This window comes from Nothobranchius furzeri, chromosome 14 (genome assembly GCF_043380555.1).
Source record: "Nothobranchius furzeri strain GRZ-AD chromosome 14, NfurGRZ-RIMD1, whole genome shotgun sequence".
Taxonomy (NCBI): Eukaryota; Metazoa; Chordata; class Actinopteri; order Cyprinodontiformes; family Nothobranchiidae; genus Nothobranchius; species Nothobranchius furzeri.
Genome location: NC_091754.1, coordinates 31,114,717 through 31,135,461, shown reverse-complemented (window position 1 = coordinate 31,135,461; position 20,745 = coordinate 31,114,717). Strand labels below are relative to the sequence as shown.

General features: G+C 42.1%; 2 protein-coding genes across 3 annotated transcripts; one reads left to right on the top strand and one right to left on the bottom strand.

The window, feature by feature from the left end:
* Window positions 1-466: 466 nt before the first annotated feature.
* LOC107389668 (E3 ubiquitin-protein ligase TRIM21) lies at window positions 467-3,054 on the bottom strand. Its single transcript, XM_054746674.2, has 2 exons — window positions 2,748-3,054; window positions 467-2,521 (listed from the first exon to the last, which is right to left on the bottom strand). Exon 2 carries the CDS (start codon window positions 2,510-2,512, stop codon window positions 872-874), a length of 1,641 nt encoding a protein of 546 aa, XP_054602649.1. The 5' UTR covers window positions 2,513-2,521; window positions 2,748-3,054; the 3' UTR covers window positions 467-871.
* Window positions 3,055-11,453: 8,399 nt separating this feature from the next.
* Window positions 11,454-19,646, top strand: serpine3 (serpin peptidase inhibitor, clade E (nexin, plasminogen activator inhibitor type 1), member 3). Of its 2 annotated transcripts, none has more exons than XM_054746676.2 (9): window positions 11,454-11,573; window positions 14,616-14,922; window positions 15,962-16,189; window positions 18,014-18,256; window positions 18,390-18,588; window positions 18,677-18,777; window positions 18,858-18,944; window positions 19,064-19,147; window positions 19,471-19,646. In XM_054746676.2, the coding sequence occupies exons 2-9, from the start codon at window positions 14,658-14,660 to the stop codon at window positions 19,512-19,514; spliced, it is 1,251 nt and encodes a 416-aa protein (XP_054602651.1). In that variant the 5' UTR covers window positions 11,454-11,573; window positions 14,616-14,657; the 3' UTR covers window positions 19,515-19,646. The 2 variants fall into 2 exon arrangements, with proteins under 2 accessions (XP_054602651.1, XP_054602650.1); XM_054746675.2 differs by having other exon boundaries at window positions 18,387-18,588.
* Window positions 19,647-20,745: the final 1,099 nt, after the last annotated feature.

Sequence of the window (20,745 nt, the reverse complement as noted above, 5' to 3'; positions counted from 1 at the left end):
AGCAGACTCAGCATGAAACAAGTGTACAGAGAACCATTTGAGTCAAACTCTGGAAAAGTCATAAAGGTCTAGGATATCAGGATGTTTTTCCCACAAGAGACAATATTGTCTTTGATGTGGACTAAGTCCTCTGGACAGACCATGTGGACAAAGACACAATGATGTGGAATAAAGCTCTTTATTAGTTAATGTTTATTTTTGTTTATTTACTGCTTTGTTATTCAGCACATCACTCTGATCTAATCTGTTATTTTTAGTTTTTCTTCATAGTTTTCTTTTTTTTTTTTTTTACCTTTTTTCTGGACTCATTGAATCATTTTACAGGTCCCACAGCAGAACCCTGATCCAGACCAGAACCAGGCTGCTGTCAGGTTGGTGGTTCAGAACATCTTCTCAGGTCAGTTTGTTGATAAAAACTCATGAAAGATTCTTGGGAGGAAAATAAAACAGCTGACTCAACAAAACATTAATTTCTTTTTTCTTTTTAAAACAATTTTTTTATTAACCAGAATAATTATAAAACCAGAAAAATATATCTTCATGTAGTATTTTAATGTTTTATGGAGGCAAAATATTCTACAGAAAAACTAAAAACATCCAGTTAATAATAATGACTTCACAGAGTAAACAGATGAATGAATTATTAGTGGAGATATTATAGAAAATAATTAGAAAATCAAAAACATGTAGAAGAAGGACTAAAAACATAAAGTCATGATTCTATTTTGTCTCAAACAGAAAAATGTGGACTTGTTTCTGAGGACGTCTCCAAGCTCACCTCTCCACCAGCAGGACTTCACCTACAGAGTCACTCAGATCAGAACTTTTAACAAACAGACTCTTTGTTCACGGAGCTTCAGGAGAGAAAAGATCAGACTGATGGATCAACAGGACAGATGATCAGAGGAGCTGAGTTTTTACCTCCTTCATTAAGACCAGGACTGAAGAACGGGTGGAGTTTATCAGAGAAGCAGCAGCCAGGAAAGGAGTAGATCAGAGATGCAGCTCCTACATCATAAAAGGAGACCAGACCCTCCTCATAATCCACAAACACCCCCACCTTCTCAGGACCAGAATCAACATGGAGATCTACTGGAGGATCAGCAAGAGCTCCGTACTGATTTCCATTTCTCAACCAAACAATCCAGAAACCATTTTTAGGATGCAGTGTGATGTTTCCCTTCCTGTTGATGGACCTTCTGGCCACTCCTAAAGTCCAGTCACTTTTTCCTTTAACCTGAACCTCAAAGTAAAATCTGCCTGAAGAGAAACTCTGTCTCCCTAAAACACACGCATACTGAGAAAATCTCTCTGGGTTGTCTGGAAGATACATCCTCACATCACCACAGTGAACTTGTTTTCCATCAGCAGACAGGATGAGGGCAGGATGTGCCGTGGCAGGATCAAGAGTCACATCTACTGCAGACTTCTGGATCTTCTTCAGCTCAGCCTCCATCAGGTTCTTCATCTTCTTCCTGAGTTTCTCCTCCAGCTGCTCCACAGCTCTCACCATGGTCCCCTCATATGATGGAGGATGAACTCTGACCTCTGTCCAGTCCTTGGTGGGTGGAGCAGCTTTCAGGGAGCTGAAGCTCTGGAGGAGGTGGAGGTGGTCTTCAGAGCATGCGAGCTGCTTCACCTCAGAGCTCCTCTTCGTCAGCTCAGAGATCTCCTGTTCCAGATCTTTGATGAAGCCTTCAGCCTGTTTCTCTGTAGTTTTCTGATTGTCTTCGATCTCCTTCATGAGCTCCTTCAGGCTTCTCTCAACAGACTCCTTCAGATCAGTGAAGACCTGAACACCTTCTGCTTTCTGTCTGTCTGCAGCATCTTTACTGATCTTCAGCGACTCTTTGATCTCCTGAATCTTCAGTCGTCTGTTCTGGATCATCTGCTGAACTTCAGCCTCTGTCTTCTCCAGCTCTGCCTTCTTTCCTTCACATTCTTCTCTCAGAGGAACAAACTCATGAGTCTGGTGGTCTAAAACAGGACAGACCAAGCAGACACATGTCTGGTCGGTTCTACAGAACAGCTCCAGAGGTTTATCGTGCTTCTGACACATCCTGTCCTCCAGGTTCTCCACAGGATCCACCAGCTGATGTCTTTTCACATATGAAGCTGTCAGGTGAGGCTCCAGGTGAGTCTCACAGTAGGAGAGCAGACACACCAGGCAGGACTTCAGGGCCTTCAGTCTGGTTCCAGTGCAGACGTCACAGGGAACTTCTCCTGGTTTGGCAGCTTGTTGCTCTGAGCTGCTGCTGGTTTTCTGTTCAGCTTCGTGTCTGAACTGATCAACCATCTCTCTGATGAAGGTGTTGACTTCCAGTTCAGGTCTGGTCTTGAACACCTTTTTACAGACGGGACACTGGCAGCTCCTGTCCCCATCCCAGTGTGTGGTGATGCAGGTCTTACAGAAGTTGTGTCCACATGGTGTGCTGACTGGATCAGTGAACACATCCAGACAGATGGAGCACAGAAACGGATCCTCAGATCTCCGGCTGCTGCCAGCAGACATGTCTGAACTCTGAGAACAAGAGTCAGAGAGGAACAACTACAGATTAAAGCAGATGGAATCAGTACAGTTTAATATTACTGTTATTAAAATGTTTTGGTTTAATTTCACTTCAGATGAGTTTATCTGAGGAGTTTCAGCAGGAAGAGAAAAGACTCAAACTTCCTGTTTGATTGAATCTGAGTTTATTTTTCCTGCTGATTGTTGAAACACAGTAAATATGATCAGTTTTACTCACCGATATCTGAGTCAGTTGTTGGAGAAGAAAATATCAACTCAGTTTAATTCTCCTTCAGACAGAAACACACAAGTTGGTCTCGACTGCAGCTCTGGATCAGTTTCAGTTTCACTTCTGGAAAGTGACGTAGAAACCAGTTTATCTGCTGCTGCACCTCTGACTGGAGTTTGTTGAACTTTAGTCCCTGGATGAAGATGAAAGAAAAATAGATCAACTGTAGATTGTTCAAATTTTAGTTTATTTAAAGCCTAAGCAACATTATCCAAGCAAATGTAGGAAACTCAGCCTCGTTATTTGTTGTAGCTCCTCCTACACCAGTTTCTTTCTTTTCACAATAAAACAGATTTGAGCAAAACAAAGCCCTTTCACAATAAAACATTACACCACACCCTCTTTTCTGTGAAAACATGCAAACACAGTTAAACATTTCCTGCTGCATGAAAGTCAGACATGGACAAGGCCTCTGAAATACGGGGCTAATCCAGCGCTGTCACTGTCACGGTCTGTGTGTTTGTTCCCCGATTCACTTTCCCTTCTTCTTCCTTGGATAAGGCAGGCTGGACACCTCGCGGTGTATTGCTGCCACAGCAACATTAAGCCCTCTTCCAAACAAGGCTAAATCCTGTCACAGACTTATTTGTTCACATTGTTTCCCTTTAGTCTTTAAAATACCAATATTTGCCCATAACTTCGTATTTTTTGTCTGTTTGATGTCATCATTTTAAAAATATTAGATCAGATGATACTCAGTACTCAAGTAGCCTTCTAATCAGATACTTTTTTTACCCTTACTTGAGTAATAAACCCTATATCAGAAAAATATTGTCCTCGGTTTGTGTCCTTCCAGTGAGCTTTGTAGATGTGGGAAAATGTCATCAGGCAGTAATCATTGTTAAATTCATAATTATTCTCGGAGAGAGACCAACTCTTATCTGCCCCTGCGAGCCCCTTAATGCATAGCGTCATTTCAACATGGCGGTGTCCGCGACACGGTTCATATGCAGGTAGCGGCGCTGCAGCTGCTTTATATAGCGACTCATTGCATTCTCCCTCAACCCAAATCCTCAAATCACGCAATTTAGCTAAAGCGCTAACGTTAGCTTGCCTTGCGTTGACTGTATAGTTGTGGGTGATGGTCACGCAGATGTGTCATCAGATTTGAAGCGTTGCTGCCTTTCACAGACACTTTTTCTGCACGTGCTGCAAACAGGATAGCCGTCTTCTATCTACTGTCCCTCGGCATTCTTCAAATATCCAAAAGATGCCCGTACTTCCGACTTTGTCTTCTTTGGGGGATAAAAAATGTCTTCCTGAGCGCTGCCGTCTCCTCCTTTGGCTTTATTTCAGCTTTAGCTTCAAGAAAGTTTTGATTGTAAACAACAAAGCGCGCATGTGCCGCCGGCAACTTCAGCAGATGATACGGTGGCTGGTAAGGGTCACCGCGCCTACACCGCAGCCACGGTAATCCCACCAAAATAATATATTCTTTTAAAAACAAGACGGTTATTATTATTGTCAACTTTTTTACTGGGGTTTACCGCTACACCGGTTACTGTGACAACCCTAATAGACACATGACAAGAATTGGTGACTGTGGTCATTCACAACCCGAGTCGCACTACCGTAATAGATCAAGAGGGTTTATATGAGGATAGAATCAGGGGGAGGGGGGAAAAAAGCACTTCAGAGTTACCCTCAACAGAGAGGGTAGCTTTGCTGTGCAAAAAAACACCTCAGACAGATATGCACACAGACTTCAGACATTACACAACATTAGTGTCCACTAGGTGGGGAGGTAGGGTTGGGACTCTCCTCACTTCAGTGTATGCAGCCACATGGGGCAGCGCTCAACACCTCCGTTTGGACAGAGGAGGGAGATAATGGGTTAGAGAGCACAGTGACTCCTAGATACGATTCCACAGCCTTCACCGGTCACAATCCCGCCCAGGCTGGGATAGGGAGAAAGAGTTAATCAAAGTTTTTTTTCTGCCTGCTTCACGTCAGCTGGATAGATTTTAATATCAGAGCTTTTGTTTACGTGCGTTTGAGTCTGTGGTTAGTGTGTGTGGAGCAGAGTCAGGTAGCTGCATGTCTGGGACAGAAAATGAGACATGAGAGAGACTTCTCCTGAAGTGTTGAAGAAACTCACAAAGAATCACGGATGTTTCTCGCTCTAGATTCTCCGGGTCATAACTTCAGAATTACTAATCGAATAAGGATAATTCAAAAGGTTTCTAAAAGTACATAAAACGAACTTTCCAACGAGGTATTACATGATGTAATTCATGTTCCTCCAAAAATCGCTATTAGAAGGAAACCAGCTTTGCAGCGTCACCGAAAGAAACGGAGGAACCGCGACAGGAGAGCGAGAACCAAAGGGAGAAGATGATCTGATCATCTTCATCAGCAGCTTTTATAAAGTTATGGAAACGTCACAAATAAAATCCACCTGGTTGGTCAGGTGTCCCAGAAGGCTGTTTCTGTACATGGTGACATGAGGAGGGACAGATTACAGTCACACTGGTTTTTATTTGAACACTCAACTGTTTACTAAATGATTCAGCTTCATTCCAGCATTATTTATATGTACAATAAATATTTATTTAGCTGAAAATATCATTTTATCAGTGCAGGATTTTATTAGTTGACTTTTTGTAATGAAATGTTTAGATTTAAACTTTTATCTGCTTATTGATCTTCATAATGCTGGTAGAAATGTTGCTACAGCTGTGAAGTAGCCCATGAGTGTTATTTTATGATACCTAGTATTTATTTTACTGTATCCCGTTCTCTGGACCAGAGCGTAGACCTGTGGCCACAGACAGGCTGCAGTCATTAAACTGGTAATCGTGAGGTCAGGGGTCATACTTTTTTCTGAGTGTTTGCAACACAGTTCTGAGTTTAAATAGTTCTTTTGACATAGTTTGCTCAAGTCATTTTGAAGTTCCTGTTTAGTAATAAATGTAAAGAAAATTAAAATCTGTTTTTTTATTTAAGCTGCAGTTTTACAGACTTTAATAAACATAAACACAAATACAAATCAGACACTGAAAGATGAGGTTGTTCTGGAAAAAGGAGCAGAGTTACAAACATTTTACACTTTTATTACAATTTTAAAGCCATAAAACAAAAAAAAAATACTTGTTATATTTATGGTCATAAGAGGGTTAAACGTGATACATTTTCCGCCTCCCACAAAGAGATGGTAAAGTGAATGTGAGCATAATTATACACGTTTTAGTACGTTATTATGTATTTTTTATTATTGACTATTACTCCAAAGAGTTCAGATGAAGGCAACTGGACTTCTTTGGTTTCTTTAAAACGTTTCACTTCTCCTCTGAGGAGCTTTGTCAGTTCTAACTGGAATATGGGAGAGTCAAGCTCATAAGCTGTAGCTGTCTGTTGTTATTTAAAGAGCAGAAACTACTCTGAGTACCCCACCTCTCCATCTCCTGATGAGTCGTTAGCCTCTATTGATGGTGAGTCATCGTGTTGATTAGATGCAGGAAGGTGTGACCTAGACTGAAACTGAATGAGATTCAAAAAAAAGTTCTAATCTTTTAAACAACGCTGTTGGTCCTCTTGGTCCTTGTTCTGGTTTTCTAAAACCCTGTGTTAAAAAACTTGGTGTGTTTTTAGATGGTTCTTTTAATCTTTACAGACAGGTGAGTGCAGTGGTCCAATAAGGTTTTTATCATTTAAGGCAGATAGCAAAGGTGAAGCCATACCTTCCTGCTAATGTCCTCGAACAATTCATCCACCTGTTCGTGTCTTGCCGATTGGACTACTGCAACTCCCTGTATTCTGGCCTGGACCAGTCCTCCCCACACCGACTTCAGCTGGTCCAAAATGCAGCGGCTTGTTTGCTGACTGGAACCAGCAAGTGGGATCACATAACCCCTGTTCTGGCCTCTCTCCATTGGCTTCCTGTCTCTTACAGGATCCGTTTCAAAACTTTACTTTTTGTTTTTAAATCCCTTCATGGCCTGGCCCCAGTTTACATCTCTGAGCTGCTGTCCGCTTACGTCCCTGCCAGAACCATGAGGTCCAGCTCTCAAGCTCTTTTAACAGTTCCAAAAACCCGCCACCAGACTCGCGGCGACAGAGCGTTCTCTGTGGTCGGGCCCAAACTGTGGAACAAGCTACCTCTCAAATCAGGACCACACAGAATCTAGAGCATTTTAAATCCCTTCTTAAGATGCAATTTTTTGATTTGGCTTTTATTGCAGGCTGACTTGAGCATCTTAATAGTTTTTAACAGTTTTTATAATAGATTTTGACTGTTGTGTGCTCATCTTATTTTAGGTTTTAATTGTTGATTTGTTGTATTTTTATTTGTTTTACCTTGTACAGCGCTTTGGTGTAGCTTTGCTGCGGTTAATGCGCTCTGTAAGTAAAATTGACCTTGACCTTGACCAAAGCTGCATTATTGGTACTGGAAAGGTGAAATCTAAGCCCCGCCCCTATTTAAAGTGGGGTTTTCACGTTTTGACATAGATAGCTTCTTTTACTCCTCTCTCAAATCATCTATCTTCTCTGTCCAGAATGTGGACTTTGTCATCTTCAAAGGTGTGTCCCTTGTCCTTCAGGTGAAGGTGGACTGCAGAGTTTTGACCTGAAGAGATGGCTCTCCTGTGTTGTGTTATGTTCTTGTGTAATTGGTGTTTAGTTTCTCACTACACTGGACTGCATAAACGACCCCACTGAGCTTCTGTTTGGGTGTTTTGTCTTCTGGATGGACCAGGTTCTGTCTGAGGGTGTTGTTGGGTTTAAAGTTTACCGGGATGTTGTGTTCGGAGAAGATTCTTCTAAGTTTCTCTGAGACTCCTGCCACGTATGGGATGATGGTGTCTTTGTGTAAAGGGTGTTGTTGTTAGGTTGGTAGCAGAGCTTTCATGTTTAGTGTTAAGTTCAGTGAGATCATGGAATGGGATCAAGAATTTTCTACAGACAGGAAAAAGATCTCAGCTAACATAGCTGTAGATCACACTGGATAAGTCTCTGTGGTTGCATTTATTTTACATTTATTTTACTACCTCTTACTAGAGCTGTCTTTAGTAAGCACAAAATATCTTTGGTTGTACACCTGTGCAATAGCAATAAAGTATCTTGATTTCTGTTAAATGTACTTCCTGAATGAGTGACCTTTTCAGGCTAAAATAACAAAATGACAAATACAGACAGAAGGACGACTTCTTTCTTCTTTTATAATGCATTGCATCACCACCTGGTATCAGAACAGGACTCAGTATTGGAAGATAATCAAAAATCAAACAACTTGGACTCAGATCAGGGGCAGAAATGTGGTTGTAACATCTCTAGGTATAAATCAGCTTTAAAAACTAAAGCTATTATTTATGAACTAACATTAACACTAATGACACTAATTTATATATTTTTATTATGTTGTTTGAACCCAAGGGTCTCATTATCTGAATTTTCTAACTTATTGGATTGCTCTATAAGTGCCCCTTTTTTTTACTTTGAGCACCCGCCCCGTCAAAGGTCTCTGCACGGCCCTGTGGAGGGATGGGTCCTACTTATGCACCATTCAGCAGGTTAGAATGCTCGCCCTTTTTGGAGTCCTTGGGGAAAAACACTCAGGTGGGCAATGACAGAAAGACCTAATGAGGTGTGGTTGTGAGCAATGATCCTCCTGACCTGAACCTAGTGGTGCTTTGTTATCAGAGTTCTGTGCTCGCCATGGATTGTCCATAATGAAAACCAAGTTCAAGCAGAAAAGTGTCCATATGTGCTCCTCACACAGGATATCTTAGGACGTAGATAAGTGATCGTCTTTGTTGTTGTCTCACCTGAAACTCACATGAAAAGAGAAGCGGAGCTATCAACTGACCACCTGGTGGAGAGTTGGCACTGATTTGCCTTTGCAGGGTGTCTGAGCTCCTTGTATAGGTTGAGAAGCCTGGTTATCCTGGCGGGGCAGGGTTTCCCTTACATAGACGTAGCCATGGCGGGCCGCCACGGCTGAAATCCCACCGCCATGCCTACAAGATCCCAAGTTTTATTTATTTATTTATTTTTTTGCGCAGTTTCCCGAAGAAGCAGCGGGAACTACTATGTTGTCGCTTGTGATCACAGCCGGCAGGCAGCAAGGAGGAGCAGGCAGGGCAAGGTGCAGTTACAGCATAAGTTACTGAGTTTAAAATTAGAAAGGTAGCAGTGGATATAATGCTTTTTGGTTTACGTTTCAATAGCATTAAGATAAACGAGTGTTGACAATCTTGACAGGTTCTCCTCCAGTGCTTATTAGGCCAGGTTTTCCTCCCCCCACCAGGCTAAGCATCACTTATTCATGTAAAATGTATTTATTTTTTCATGTCTGACTTTAACCGCATCTAATACTGTAGTACGGTGTGAGCGCAACAGCGACAACTTAAGATCGATGTGTGAGCAGCCTGAGAGGTCGGGTGTTTCATCTGAACCCTTTAAACCTCCAGCAGGCTACGCTGTACTATTGACGCGTTAGCGCGCGGCGCTAACAACTTAGCGACGTGACATGTCTTGGAGAAAGCGTAAAAACACGTTGGACGCTTCTTCTGAAGCGGGAAAATAACGCTTCTTCTTAAGCAGAGCACGACGTCGCCTCGGCTCGTTCACCCTCTGCCGAGCCAGACTGAGCTCGATAACATTGACCCAGCACAGTCACTGGGTCGTTGGAGCTGCCCCGTGACTGTCTGATGGAAAACCAGCGGGATTTCATCAGACTCGTAAAGTTTCTTGTTTTTGCCGGGGACCCCCTGTATTTTATCGCTCCCTCCTGCAGTCTTCCCCTATTAACATTTAAAATGATTCTGTAAATTCCGTGTATCAATAGAAACAATCTCTGCCTCTGCCAGCTGCAGTAAATGTAGTCTCCAAATAATAAATAAGAGGTGCATTCATCTGTGTATCTACTTCGATCCGCATTAGTGATATTTTCAGCACCAGAACAGTGAGGCAAAGAAAGATTCCTGAGGTTGTTAGTTATTTTATTTATTAGGTGCATCTGACCTGTTCTATTTTTCTTTGAAATGAGATCAAATCGGTGCTTCTATGGGTAATCTCCTCTCTGCACTAGAAAATTTTACTTTATTTAGAGACGTGTCATAATTTCTCCCCAAGCCCCCCCCCCCCCCCCCCCCCCCCCCCCCCCCCGGCCCCACAGCAACAGCTGGAAAAATTCCTAGGGGAAACACTGCAGGGCTTACAGTAGATCCTGCTCCGAGCTTCTCCACATCGAGCCAGCTGAGATGGCTTGGGAATCTGTTTAGGATGCCTCCTGGACCCTGGTTTTCGAGAAACACAACCGTCGACCCAGGACACTTTGGCGGCTGGCCTGGGAACGCTCTGGGATTCCCCCAGAGGGCCTGATCCAAGTGGCTGAGGAGTCTGGGCCTTCCTGCTTAGGCTTCTGTCCTTTCCAAACAAATCCCAGATGAGGAAAATAGATAGATGGAATTTGGTTGCCTACCACTCCCAAAGGTGTAACGGTTCTCTTGTACTTCCTGATCCACATAACCTAAATTAATAAAGGTTCCACAGATGTCTTAAACCACTTTGTGATTATTATAAGAAGAAGTTGTCGTCGTCTTCCTCTTCCTCCGCTTATCCGGGTCCGGGTCGCGGGGGCAGCATCCCAACTGGGGAGCTCCAGACCGTCCTCTCCCCAGCCACCTCCACCAGCTCCTCCGGCAGGACCCCAAGGTGTTACCAGATCAGATTGGAGATGTAATCTCTCCAACATGTCCTGGGTCGACCCGGGGGCCTCCTGCCGGCAGGACATGCCCGAAATACCTCCCCAGGGAGACGTCCAGGAGGCATCCTGGCCAGATGCCCAAACCACCTCAACTGGCTCCTTTCGATCCCGTGGAGCAGCGGTTCTACTCCGAGTCCCTCCCGAATGTCCGAGCTGCTCACCCTATCTCTAAGGCTGAGTCCGGCCACCCTACGGAGGAGACTCATTTCTGCCGCTTGTATCCGCGATCTCGTTATACTGGTCAAGAAGAAGTTGTTCATGCTAAATATTCTGTGACTTATCTGAGAAAACCAAAAACCCTCACTAACATCTCGGTTAATGCAAATTTCTATTTGGTGCCAAAGACAAGGTCTAGATCCATGCACAGCTCTGTTGGGTTTCCTGATGAGAGAGATGTTGTTCACCAGGGATTGGAGCAAAAAGCCCTTGACAAGTGAATTCCTACTCCACAGAGAGAAACCAATTACACACTGACATGAGGTCTGATGCTGTGAGGAAAAATGTCTGATCATTACAACAAAAGGCCTAATTATAACAAAATGTCAGTTTGACCTTTGGAAATTAGTTACAGCTTGTCTTGTCTATCCTAAATGGACTCAGTCCGGCTAAAGTGTCACACAAATGTGCCTGTGCCCTTCAGTAGAGACACTTTTAATAACGCGGTACTCACAGCAGGATGTTTAGGCAGGAAACTGTTAACCTCACAGGAGAATAAATGTAGGCTACATTAGGGATCATGATATGGAGGTTTTAGTCCAAACCCTCTGCCCGGATGGGGATTTGCTGCTCGGTGACATGCCTCCCTCAGCCTGGCTCTTTATTAGCTCAGAGGAGGCAGGAATCCCGGGACGAGTGGTACGGACATCGCCGACCGCAACCGCTGAGTTTCCCTCTAAACACGGTCTTATGACTGTTTCAGGAACCTGAGAGGCTGGGACAGCAGAGCAGAGCAGAGCAGAGGGCTGAGACAGTGATCAGGAGCAGCGACTGACAGGTGGGAAGAGAACAGGGAACAGCTCGGCCAGAGAGACTGAATGGTCGGTGGAGGTCAACTCACCTGTCCGCAGGTAGGCACAGCAGCATTATCAATGCACTAATAATAATAATAATAATAATAATAATAATAATAATAATAATAATAATAATAATAATAATAATAATAAATAATAATAATAATAATAACAAGTCTTCTTATACTCAGGGCAAAGGCAACATTTAAAATCATGTCAACAATAAAGGAAGTTTTTTTTCTCCATGTTTGATAAAAGCTTCTTAGATTTGGGGAATTTTTGTAAGTTAACCAAGTTTACATTTTCCTTCTCACAGATTTCTTCTGCCCTTATGATTCAGATCAACAAACCCACTTGAAAATCACAAAAGATAACATGACTAAATGTAGAATTCAGTTTTCAAACCATGACTTGATTTCCTAAGTGTGGAAAAGGGATCATACGGAAATTCTTGTCGCTCATCTGAAATATTTACTTTGACAGATGATGCGTGTAGAAAATAAATCTGACCTTTTGCCAGCCCTCTGTAAGGATAACAGATTACCTCTAGAGAACCCAAAGCCTTTAGAAATAGAAAAGCGATGGGAATAAATACACCAACATGTCGAAGAAAATAAAATACATTTTTGATCAGTTTTGCAGAAGCTTGAAATGGGCCGTGACACCAGTGCCACCACGGGTCCTTAAGGGTTAAATGTTTAATATGAAACAAACCCATGAGTCATCAGAGACTGGTGGTCCCATGAAAATATATCACATATCATTATTATTATCTTTTTAATTAAAGGGATGTTATGGAAGTTTGACAGTCAAAACATGTATAGAAATAATAAATTTCTTCTTCATTCATTCTCCTGCAATGCCCTGGTCCTGTAGAATGAGCCCTGGCATTTTTACTGTGATTGCCTATTTTTCTGTAAAATCACAGAAAAAGAGAGCTGCTCGGGTCGAGCAGGCTGCTTCATGCGCGTTCACGCCATTGACATATAAATATTGGACAATGGGTTTCCATAGATTCCAATAACACATTTTTGAGGCTAAATGGGAGGTGGCCACCACCACCATTTTGACCGTGTCACACGTTCCATCAAGCCCAGACAGTTCCACAAAAGAGAAGAGAGGTGGAGCTGAGGGTGTGGCTGTAAGGCTGGGATCAACTGACGACACCCGGTCGAACTAGCTACAAGCTAACCTGAAGCTAACCCAAAGCTAACGCGGAGGTGGGAGCTAAGCTAATGGAGGTAGCAATCTAGCTACAACCGGAGTTAACTGTACACAACACCAGAGCTTCTGAGTCAGAGATACGCCGGGCTGACCGCTGGGTAAAACCGGGTGGAACACAGAGGTCTCCCGAAAGCTGCTGAAAGCCGGCAGCCCGCGCAGCAGACAGAAGCCGCTATCAGACAGAGATGTGCCGAGCTGCGGGGAGGGGAGAACGAGTGGAAAACATCGGTCTCCCGAGAGCTCCACAAGCCGATAGTCGGAACCCAGCTCCACCAACATGTTATATTTCAACCCATTTTCTAAAGTGCAGCATTATGTTAAATGCACTGGGTTTTACCCTATTACATTTAAATTTCATGGTTAAACAGTACATGTTAAAATCTAAGCTGAGCTCGGCAGTGACCTAAAATACATAAATATAATTTTACTTACTGAAAAAAATGAAGTGGAGACTCCTTGGACACTCTATTAGTGCAATTAATGCCACAGCAAGTCATTTTGTCCAACAATTGCACAAAAAATATCCAAAAAAGAATACACAAACACAGAGACTCAAAATCCCAGAGCAGTTTCCAAGCCAGACAGAGGCTCTACTGAGGCCTTTCCACTAGCTCTGTGGTCACGTGGGTCTGATGCTCATTAATTATACAGAATTTTAGGCTTTAAATACACTTAAACAGAAGAGTGAGAAAAAAATTCACCCCCCTCAGAGTTGTCATGAGTGTAACCTAGATCTATTAAACAAAAAACATGTTTTGGTACCAGGCTGTAAACATGTTTATTTCTGCTGTGAAATTGGTATTTTTAACATGGGAGTCAATGAGGATTTGCTCGCTTCTGACACCAGCCCCCAGTGGATGAGGGTGGAACTGCAATTTTTGGTACTTCCGGGTTGCATAGCCCGTAGCATTTGCTATCCGTAGATTTAGCAGCAGAGAGTGAGGTAGTGCCAACTCAGCGACTTTGTTGCTGTTCCTAACGCCTAGTGATGAACCTAGCTACATTTCTGAGGACCCTTAGCTACTTTCTTCTAGATATTTCCTGCAAATTAGCAAAAAAATAGCCATTTTCGCTCCGAACCCTTCTTTGAATGTTGTTTCAGGTGTCATCAAGGATATAAAAGTTACAGATACTATGATTGTTACTAGAGTGTAGCTCTCCTTGTTTGATGATTGACTCCCATGCAGAAAACTCGGGTTCGATTCTGGATGTGAATATAGTTAATTTAGAGTTTCTTTTTGACATTAATGGTATATTTTTTTACAGTAAGATGCCCAAATTTTTATTTGAGACTCGCTGAACGGCATTGAATTCACAGATAAAAAAGATGTGGGTTCAACTTTCATTTTGGAACTATTTTTCAAGCAAGGGAAGGGAATGGTCTGAGCATGCAGGAGGACTGACCCATCATAAACCTTTGTCGGCTGTGCTGAAGAGAAAGGTACAGAACCAAATTATTTAATTAATTAGCTGCGCATTCTCCTGTCCTCTGTCCTCCGGGCCACACACACACACACACACACACACACACACACACACACACACACACACACACACACACACACACACACACACAGAACTGTCTCAGCTGTTATTTTCGTTAAGGAGTGTGCACGTACAGCAGGCGCGCCTCGTGCACGAGCCTACTATTGAAGCTGCCGTTACGCTTTTGGCCTGAGAAGGCAATCGCGAGCATAAAAATTCAAAAGTCCGAAAAGTCCCTTTAATGTAATTAAAATAAAAAAACGGGCCCCCTGCAGTCATGGGCCTTAACCCCCCCACTCCACTACAGCTCTGCTGCCCGTGATGCTCAGTGATCTGTCAATAGCTGACCTCTCTGACCCCAGCTTCTCATGTACTGGTTTTATTTTATAGGATTGAGTTTTTGGACACATCCTCTCCTTCCACACTAAGGACATGTGTCTCCTGCCAGTGGTGTCATTCCTCGTGTGCTTGTGGTTGGGGGAGAAAATCCACTGCAGCAGTAGCTTCCAGGACAGCATGAGAGAACTCCACAGCAGGTTCGCCGTCAGCCTGTACCAGACGCTCACTGAGACGGAGAACAAATCCAACCTGGTCCTGTCCCCAGTGAGCATTTCCTTGTCCCTGGCACTGCTGCAACTGGGTGCCAGGGGCAGCACTCGGGCTCAGCTGGAAGGAATGTTGGGATACAGCGTGAACGGTATTCCTCTTATTTCCTTTAAATGTCGGAGTAAATGAGTGGGTAAGGGGGAGAGCTTGACCTGAGTTTGCTGGAGAGGTGTTCAGTGGTGCTCAGTGCTGTTGGTACCAGGTGGTGTGGAGCGGTGCTGCTGCTGCCGCTGGTCCTGCAGAGCCCAGTGGTGTCTGGAGCCGTAATACCTGCCTCCACACCGGCTCTAATCTCATTAACCTCTCCTGGAGCTACGGCTCAAGCCAAGGGCCAGGAGGCCAGTGTGAATAATGACTAACTAAATGAGAGCTGAAGCTACTGTTAATTTCCCCTCAGTGGTACAGGCGATGGCAAGCCATTTGGGTACTTAAAGTCCTGATTTTAAAGCTGTATTCTTTTATGCCTACAATGCACTAGTTGAAAAGTTATTTGCACTAGTTTGGCAATAAACTATTCTACTCAACCTAACTAGTTAACAAATGCAGCTGCTGACAGGTGAGCATTTCAGATTTACCAGTTGACTAGAACACAGATTAGGATTTCTGTTTGATTAGGCTGTTTTGAGCATTTTATTCATCAATTTTTGAAATCCTACTCTGTAACCTGCATGACCCAATCATCTACAAGCTTTAGCTTAGTACAGTTTCAGCTCCAGCTAGTTAAACAAATGTGCCACTAGTTGGCAAAAAAGGTCAAATTAGTTTGTTGAAAGTCATCAACTGCATCAATATTTCAAACTAAATGTCCAGCTAGTGCAATGTAGCCATTAGGTTAATAAAAGGATGCTAAATATTATTGATACTAAATAAATAAATGGTGATGATGATCTCATGCCAGACAGGATGTGATGTGCTGCACAGCAAGGCTCAATTTTTAATCCAACAAGCCTTATTTTGTGCAGCATCCTCCAGGGATAAGGTGTAAATCGTATTAAATGTCTCATCTTAAACCTACAATAATCAATGTAACTAATATTACTGTAATTCTTAAGTGTTCCACGTCGTTTTTATTAAAACTTGTTAACATAAATTGGATTTCTGAACATGGCTGGGGATCTGTTTTCCTGCAGATGCTCAAGTCCAAGACTTCCTGTTGCACTCACAGGGCGACCTGACCAACACCAGTCAGGGAATGTGGCTGCAGCAGAGCTGCACGTTGTTCATTCAGAGTGGAGTCCAGCTCCTGGACCAGTTCACGCAGCGCACTGCAGCCTGGGCCAACACCAACGTAGTGCAGACCAACTTCAGCCAAGTCAGTCACACTCGCAGCCCAGCAGAGCAACCGGAGCGTCACCACGGTAATCTAAACTGCTTCATTAACACGTTGTGTTCTGTTTATTCCTACTGAATAATCATATTTATAGTGAAAAAAATATTGCCCTTGTTTTGGTTTTATATTAAAAAATACACACACACAGAGTTTAGAAAGCATGGAGAAAAATTGATAAAGACCGCTTAAAAACTTTGTAGGAAAGTCAGAAGTCAAATGTAAAGAAATTACAATGACTTGAGATGGGCCTGGACATGTGAGGACTGGCGCAGGAAATCTTCTGTGCAGTGCATGATTTTAAACCAGGACGCCATAAGTTTGAAATTTCTAATCAAACATGTCAGATGTAATACTAGCAAAGAGAAATATATCCAACTGCATCTTATAAACACACTCAGACATTGATACATGCACTGATTTAAAAAAAAGAATTTTGTTTGAAACTGAAAAGTGTTATTGTTTTTGCATTTCACAATGAATGTATGAACTACCAAAAAATAAATGAATAAAAACAACATACAAAATCAACCAGTAACACAATAGAAGTGCAGTTCATTTTTACTTTTTGATCTTTGTCTAAATAAACTTTTAATTTAATTACTTATAATCTGTCATTTGATTTGATTGATGGCTACGCACATGGATTATTTAGGTCAACTGGAAGGAAATAGAGATCTCAATCCTTAAACGTTTGGCCTGTGATATTAAGGATTTTTCGCCCTCTAGCGGACAGTAGCTGTCACTACAAGCAGTGTTCATAAAGCTGAACAAGACATAACACACCAACACTTTCTATAGTTTCCTTCAAAATAAAACCCATAATTTAAAATTACTACGGATTTCGAATAGGCGTTAACGGCATAGTAAGTCTAAAAAACCAGAACGTGTTCACTTATACAGACTACTTAACTACCAAAAATCAACAAATCTGTTTTAATTATCTGTTTTCAACAAGATTAAATCAACAAGCTATAGCAGCAGCTAGCAGTACAAACATTTCAGATCATACGCCCTCTGGCGGACGAGAGCGAAACTAAATCCACGGTAAATTTAGAGGGATTTTACTCTTAATAAATCAAATTAGGTAATTCACAGATACTTAATTTGATATACATATATTTAGTTACACAGTTTTACCAATGTATGTTTGTAGTTTCTAATCAAACGTGTCAAATATGAAAAACTATTAGTTCTTAGTTCAAAGACCAATAAATACCCAACTCCATCTAATAAACATACAGACATTGACACAGACGTTGCACTTTTTAAGGTCTATATTTTGTTTTGAACAGGAAAAGCATTAGGTTTTCACAATGAATGTATAAACATACATACATTTTATTTTATTGGAGAAAGACTACTGAAAAACTGAGTAAATTTTGATCACAACAGCTGATTTAATTTGATACTTGTTTAATCAGATGAATGAACATTTTATATTATATACAATATAGTATAATTATCTGGTTTAAAGGGCAAAATGGAAGATAAATAAAATGTAAAAACTACATTTTAGAATAACAAATTAAAGTAGAAGAAACATATTTCCAAATCACTCTTATTCACAATAATGTATTAGTAACTTACCCATAGATGATGTATTAATGTTAGAGCAGTCCAATACAAACACAGAAGTAATATTAGCTAAATGTATGCTTCTGTAAGAATTGGCCACCTGTACACAACCCATACACATTAATATAAAAAAAGAAAATCTCACTCCAAGACTTTTACAAATGTTGGCAGCCCTGCATGAGTAGTTTTACTTCTCTGTATTTCTTATATTGCACGCTGACCTTTAACCTTGCGTTGAATGAGCATGTAGCCTTCTGTGTTTGCTACTTGTTTTTAGACGAGTCATGGCCCCTCCACTCAGGAAGCAGTAGTGGAGAGCTGTCGGGCTCAGGCGAGGCCCAAGCAGAAGCTGTCTGGTGGGGACACCGACTGCAGGTGGCGCTGGTCAACACAGTGGTGTTCAGAGGTGTCTGGCAGAAGCAGTTCATGTTCTCCAACACCCAGAACCTGCCCTTTGCCCTTTCTGATGGCAGCACCATCAAGGTGCCCATGATGTATCAGGCAGCAGAGGTCAGCTTTGGTAAGAGTCCATCCATCCATCCATCCATCTAGTCATTTCTAACATTAGTTAAAATGTTAGAAGACATCAAGATGTTAAGAAAATGAGGGGAAAAATGAGTTGGAGTCTGAATGAGTGTCAAACTTGCCAGCAGGTCAGTTTAGAACAGCGTCTGAGCAGCGCTACACGGTGCTGGAGCTGCCGTACCTGGGCCGAGTCCTGAGCCTACAGGTGGTCCTGCCCAGTGAGAGGAAGACCGCACTCTCCTCTCTGGAGTCCCAGCTCTCTGCTCGGCAGCTGGCAGCCTGGAACACAGGCCTGCGCAGAACTAAGATGGACGTTTTCCTGCCCAGGTGAAGTTTGCATACCTGCTCTATGTATTTGTGATTGAGAATAAAATCAGGAACCGAGCACGAACCCCGTCATCTCTGGTGTCTGCAGATTCAGAATGCAGAACAAGGTCGACCTGAGGTCAGTGCTTCCTGAGATGGGCATCAGCGACGCCTTTAACCCAGCGACGGCTGATTTCACTGGAATCTCAGGTGAGTTCATCAATAAAGCAGAGACCTGATCAGTTACTGCTGCAGCTCCTATGAGAGCTGACAGGTGTCACTTCCTGCAGTGGAGGAGGGTCTTTACGTGTCCGATGCCTTTCATGACGTGAGAGTAGAGGTCACAGAGGAAGGGACGAAGGCAGATGCTGCAACGGGTGAGCGTTACGTCACGGATCCAAAATACAGAAAAGAATATCCATCATCTCTGCCTGCTTATCCACACATGGTCACGGGGCAGAAAGGAGCATTCTAAACATTTATGTTGTTATTGCAGCTATGGTGCTGCACAAACGGTCCCGTGCTCCTGTTTTTAAGGCGGACCGCCCTTTCCTTTTTCTACTCCGACAGGTTAACTCAGGTATCAATTTTGAGTTTCTCATCATGGCAAAAATCACATTTAATAATAGCAAATTGATTGTTTTCTTTATTTCTAACTTTCCAGAGATTTTGTACAACAGGCATGCAACTCCAGGCTTTAAATGAATGTTTAATTACTTTAAAGGTTGAATGATTTGTTATTAAGAGAGGAGTTGTATGCAGATTAAAGGAACTTGTGGTGCCCCCTAGTGTATGGAAGATGAAAAAACACCCACCAGTGTAAAGAATTAGCTGAATGTTTAGTCCCACAAAAAAAAAAAAAAAAAAATTAAATCTAACGCGATGTTTGGTTTCTAACTTCAGGATCCATCTTATTCATGGGCCGAGTGATGCACCCTGCTGACTGAGGAGTAATACACACTCCAACACTCACACCCCCACTGGCTTACTTCTACAGTTTTTGTCTACCGGTATTTATTTGTGGACCAAATGGAGGATTTCAGGAAGAGGGACAATATTTTTGTACACATCTGTAAATAAAATTTTAATGTTTTTAACTCTTCTGGAGGTCTTATTTGCCAGTCTGTTAGCAAAGGAACACGTTAGAATGTAAAATGCAACCAGGTCACAAACAAATGCAAAAATAAAACCCTCAGATATTCAGATTTAGTGTTCGGTCACTCCTAAACGCAGACGGGTTGTGTGAAGTTGCACATAATTATAATAAAAGCTTTAATTTCTCCATAATGTGATCTTGTGGTTGTGCAGCGCACCAGGCTTAAGGTGACAGATCATTTGCTGCTGTGGCCACCAGACTCTGGAACTCTCTCCCCCTGAGATCAGTGGACTCCTTTAAAAAGCAGCTGAAGACTCACTTGTTCAAGCTGGCTTTTGTATGACCTTCTTCACCACTCTCCCTTTATTCTGCTCTCCCCACCTATTCCACCTTCCTCAGGATCCACTGATTTCCCTCTTTCCTATTCACTCTCTCTCTTTCTTAATATTTTTTTTAATCACAATTGCCTATTTTTGCTCATTTTAATATATTTTTAAACATTTTCTAAATATTTTATATTTTTACATTTTTTGTTTTTGTTAAGCGCCTCATAATTTTTATCTTGAGAGGTGCTGTAGAAATGATATTTTCTTCTTACTTTGAAACTCCAGCATGCAAACGGGGCAGGACACCAAATGTTTATTTTTTTTTTAAACGTGCTCAAACATAAAAAAAACACAGAGTCACATCTTTATGGAACACTTTATTTACACGGCCCTTCACAGTGTAAAATAGAAACTTTATTCATGGAAATACTTACAAAAAGGCCATTTTACACTTAACATTGCTTTAAATAGTACTCTAGAGTTATTTACATCTTTACAGTGTATTCAAAATACTCTTTTGGTAGCGGCCTTTCACAAACAAAGACAAGTATGGCAGAGTTTGGTCCCTGTCCGAAGAGGGAGGGCGGGAGGGAGAACGGGGCGAGAGCAGCCAACTCCTGACCTCTAGAGGAGATTGTGTACGTTTGAGAACGCTGAACAAGCTCTACCCGAATATTTAAAAACGGCAACAAAAAAAGGTAGATTTCCATTTTAAATTACATTAAATAAGAATTCTCAAATTTACACAAGTGCATC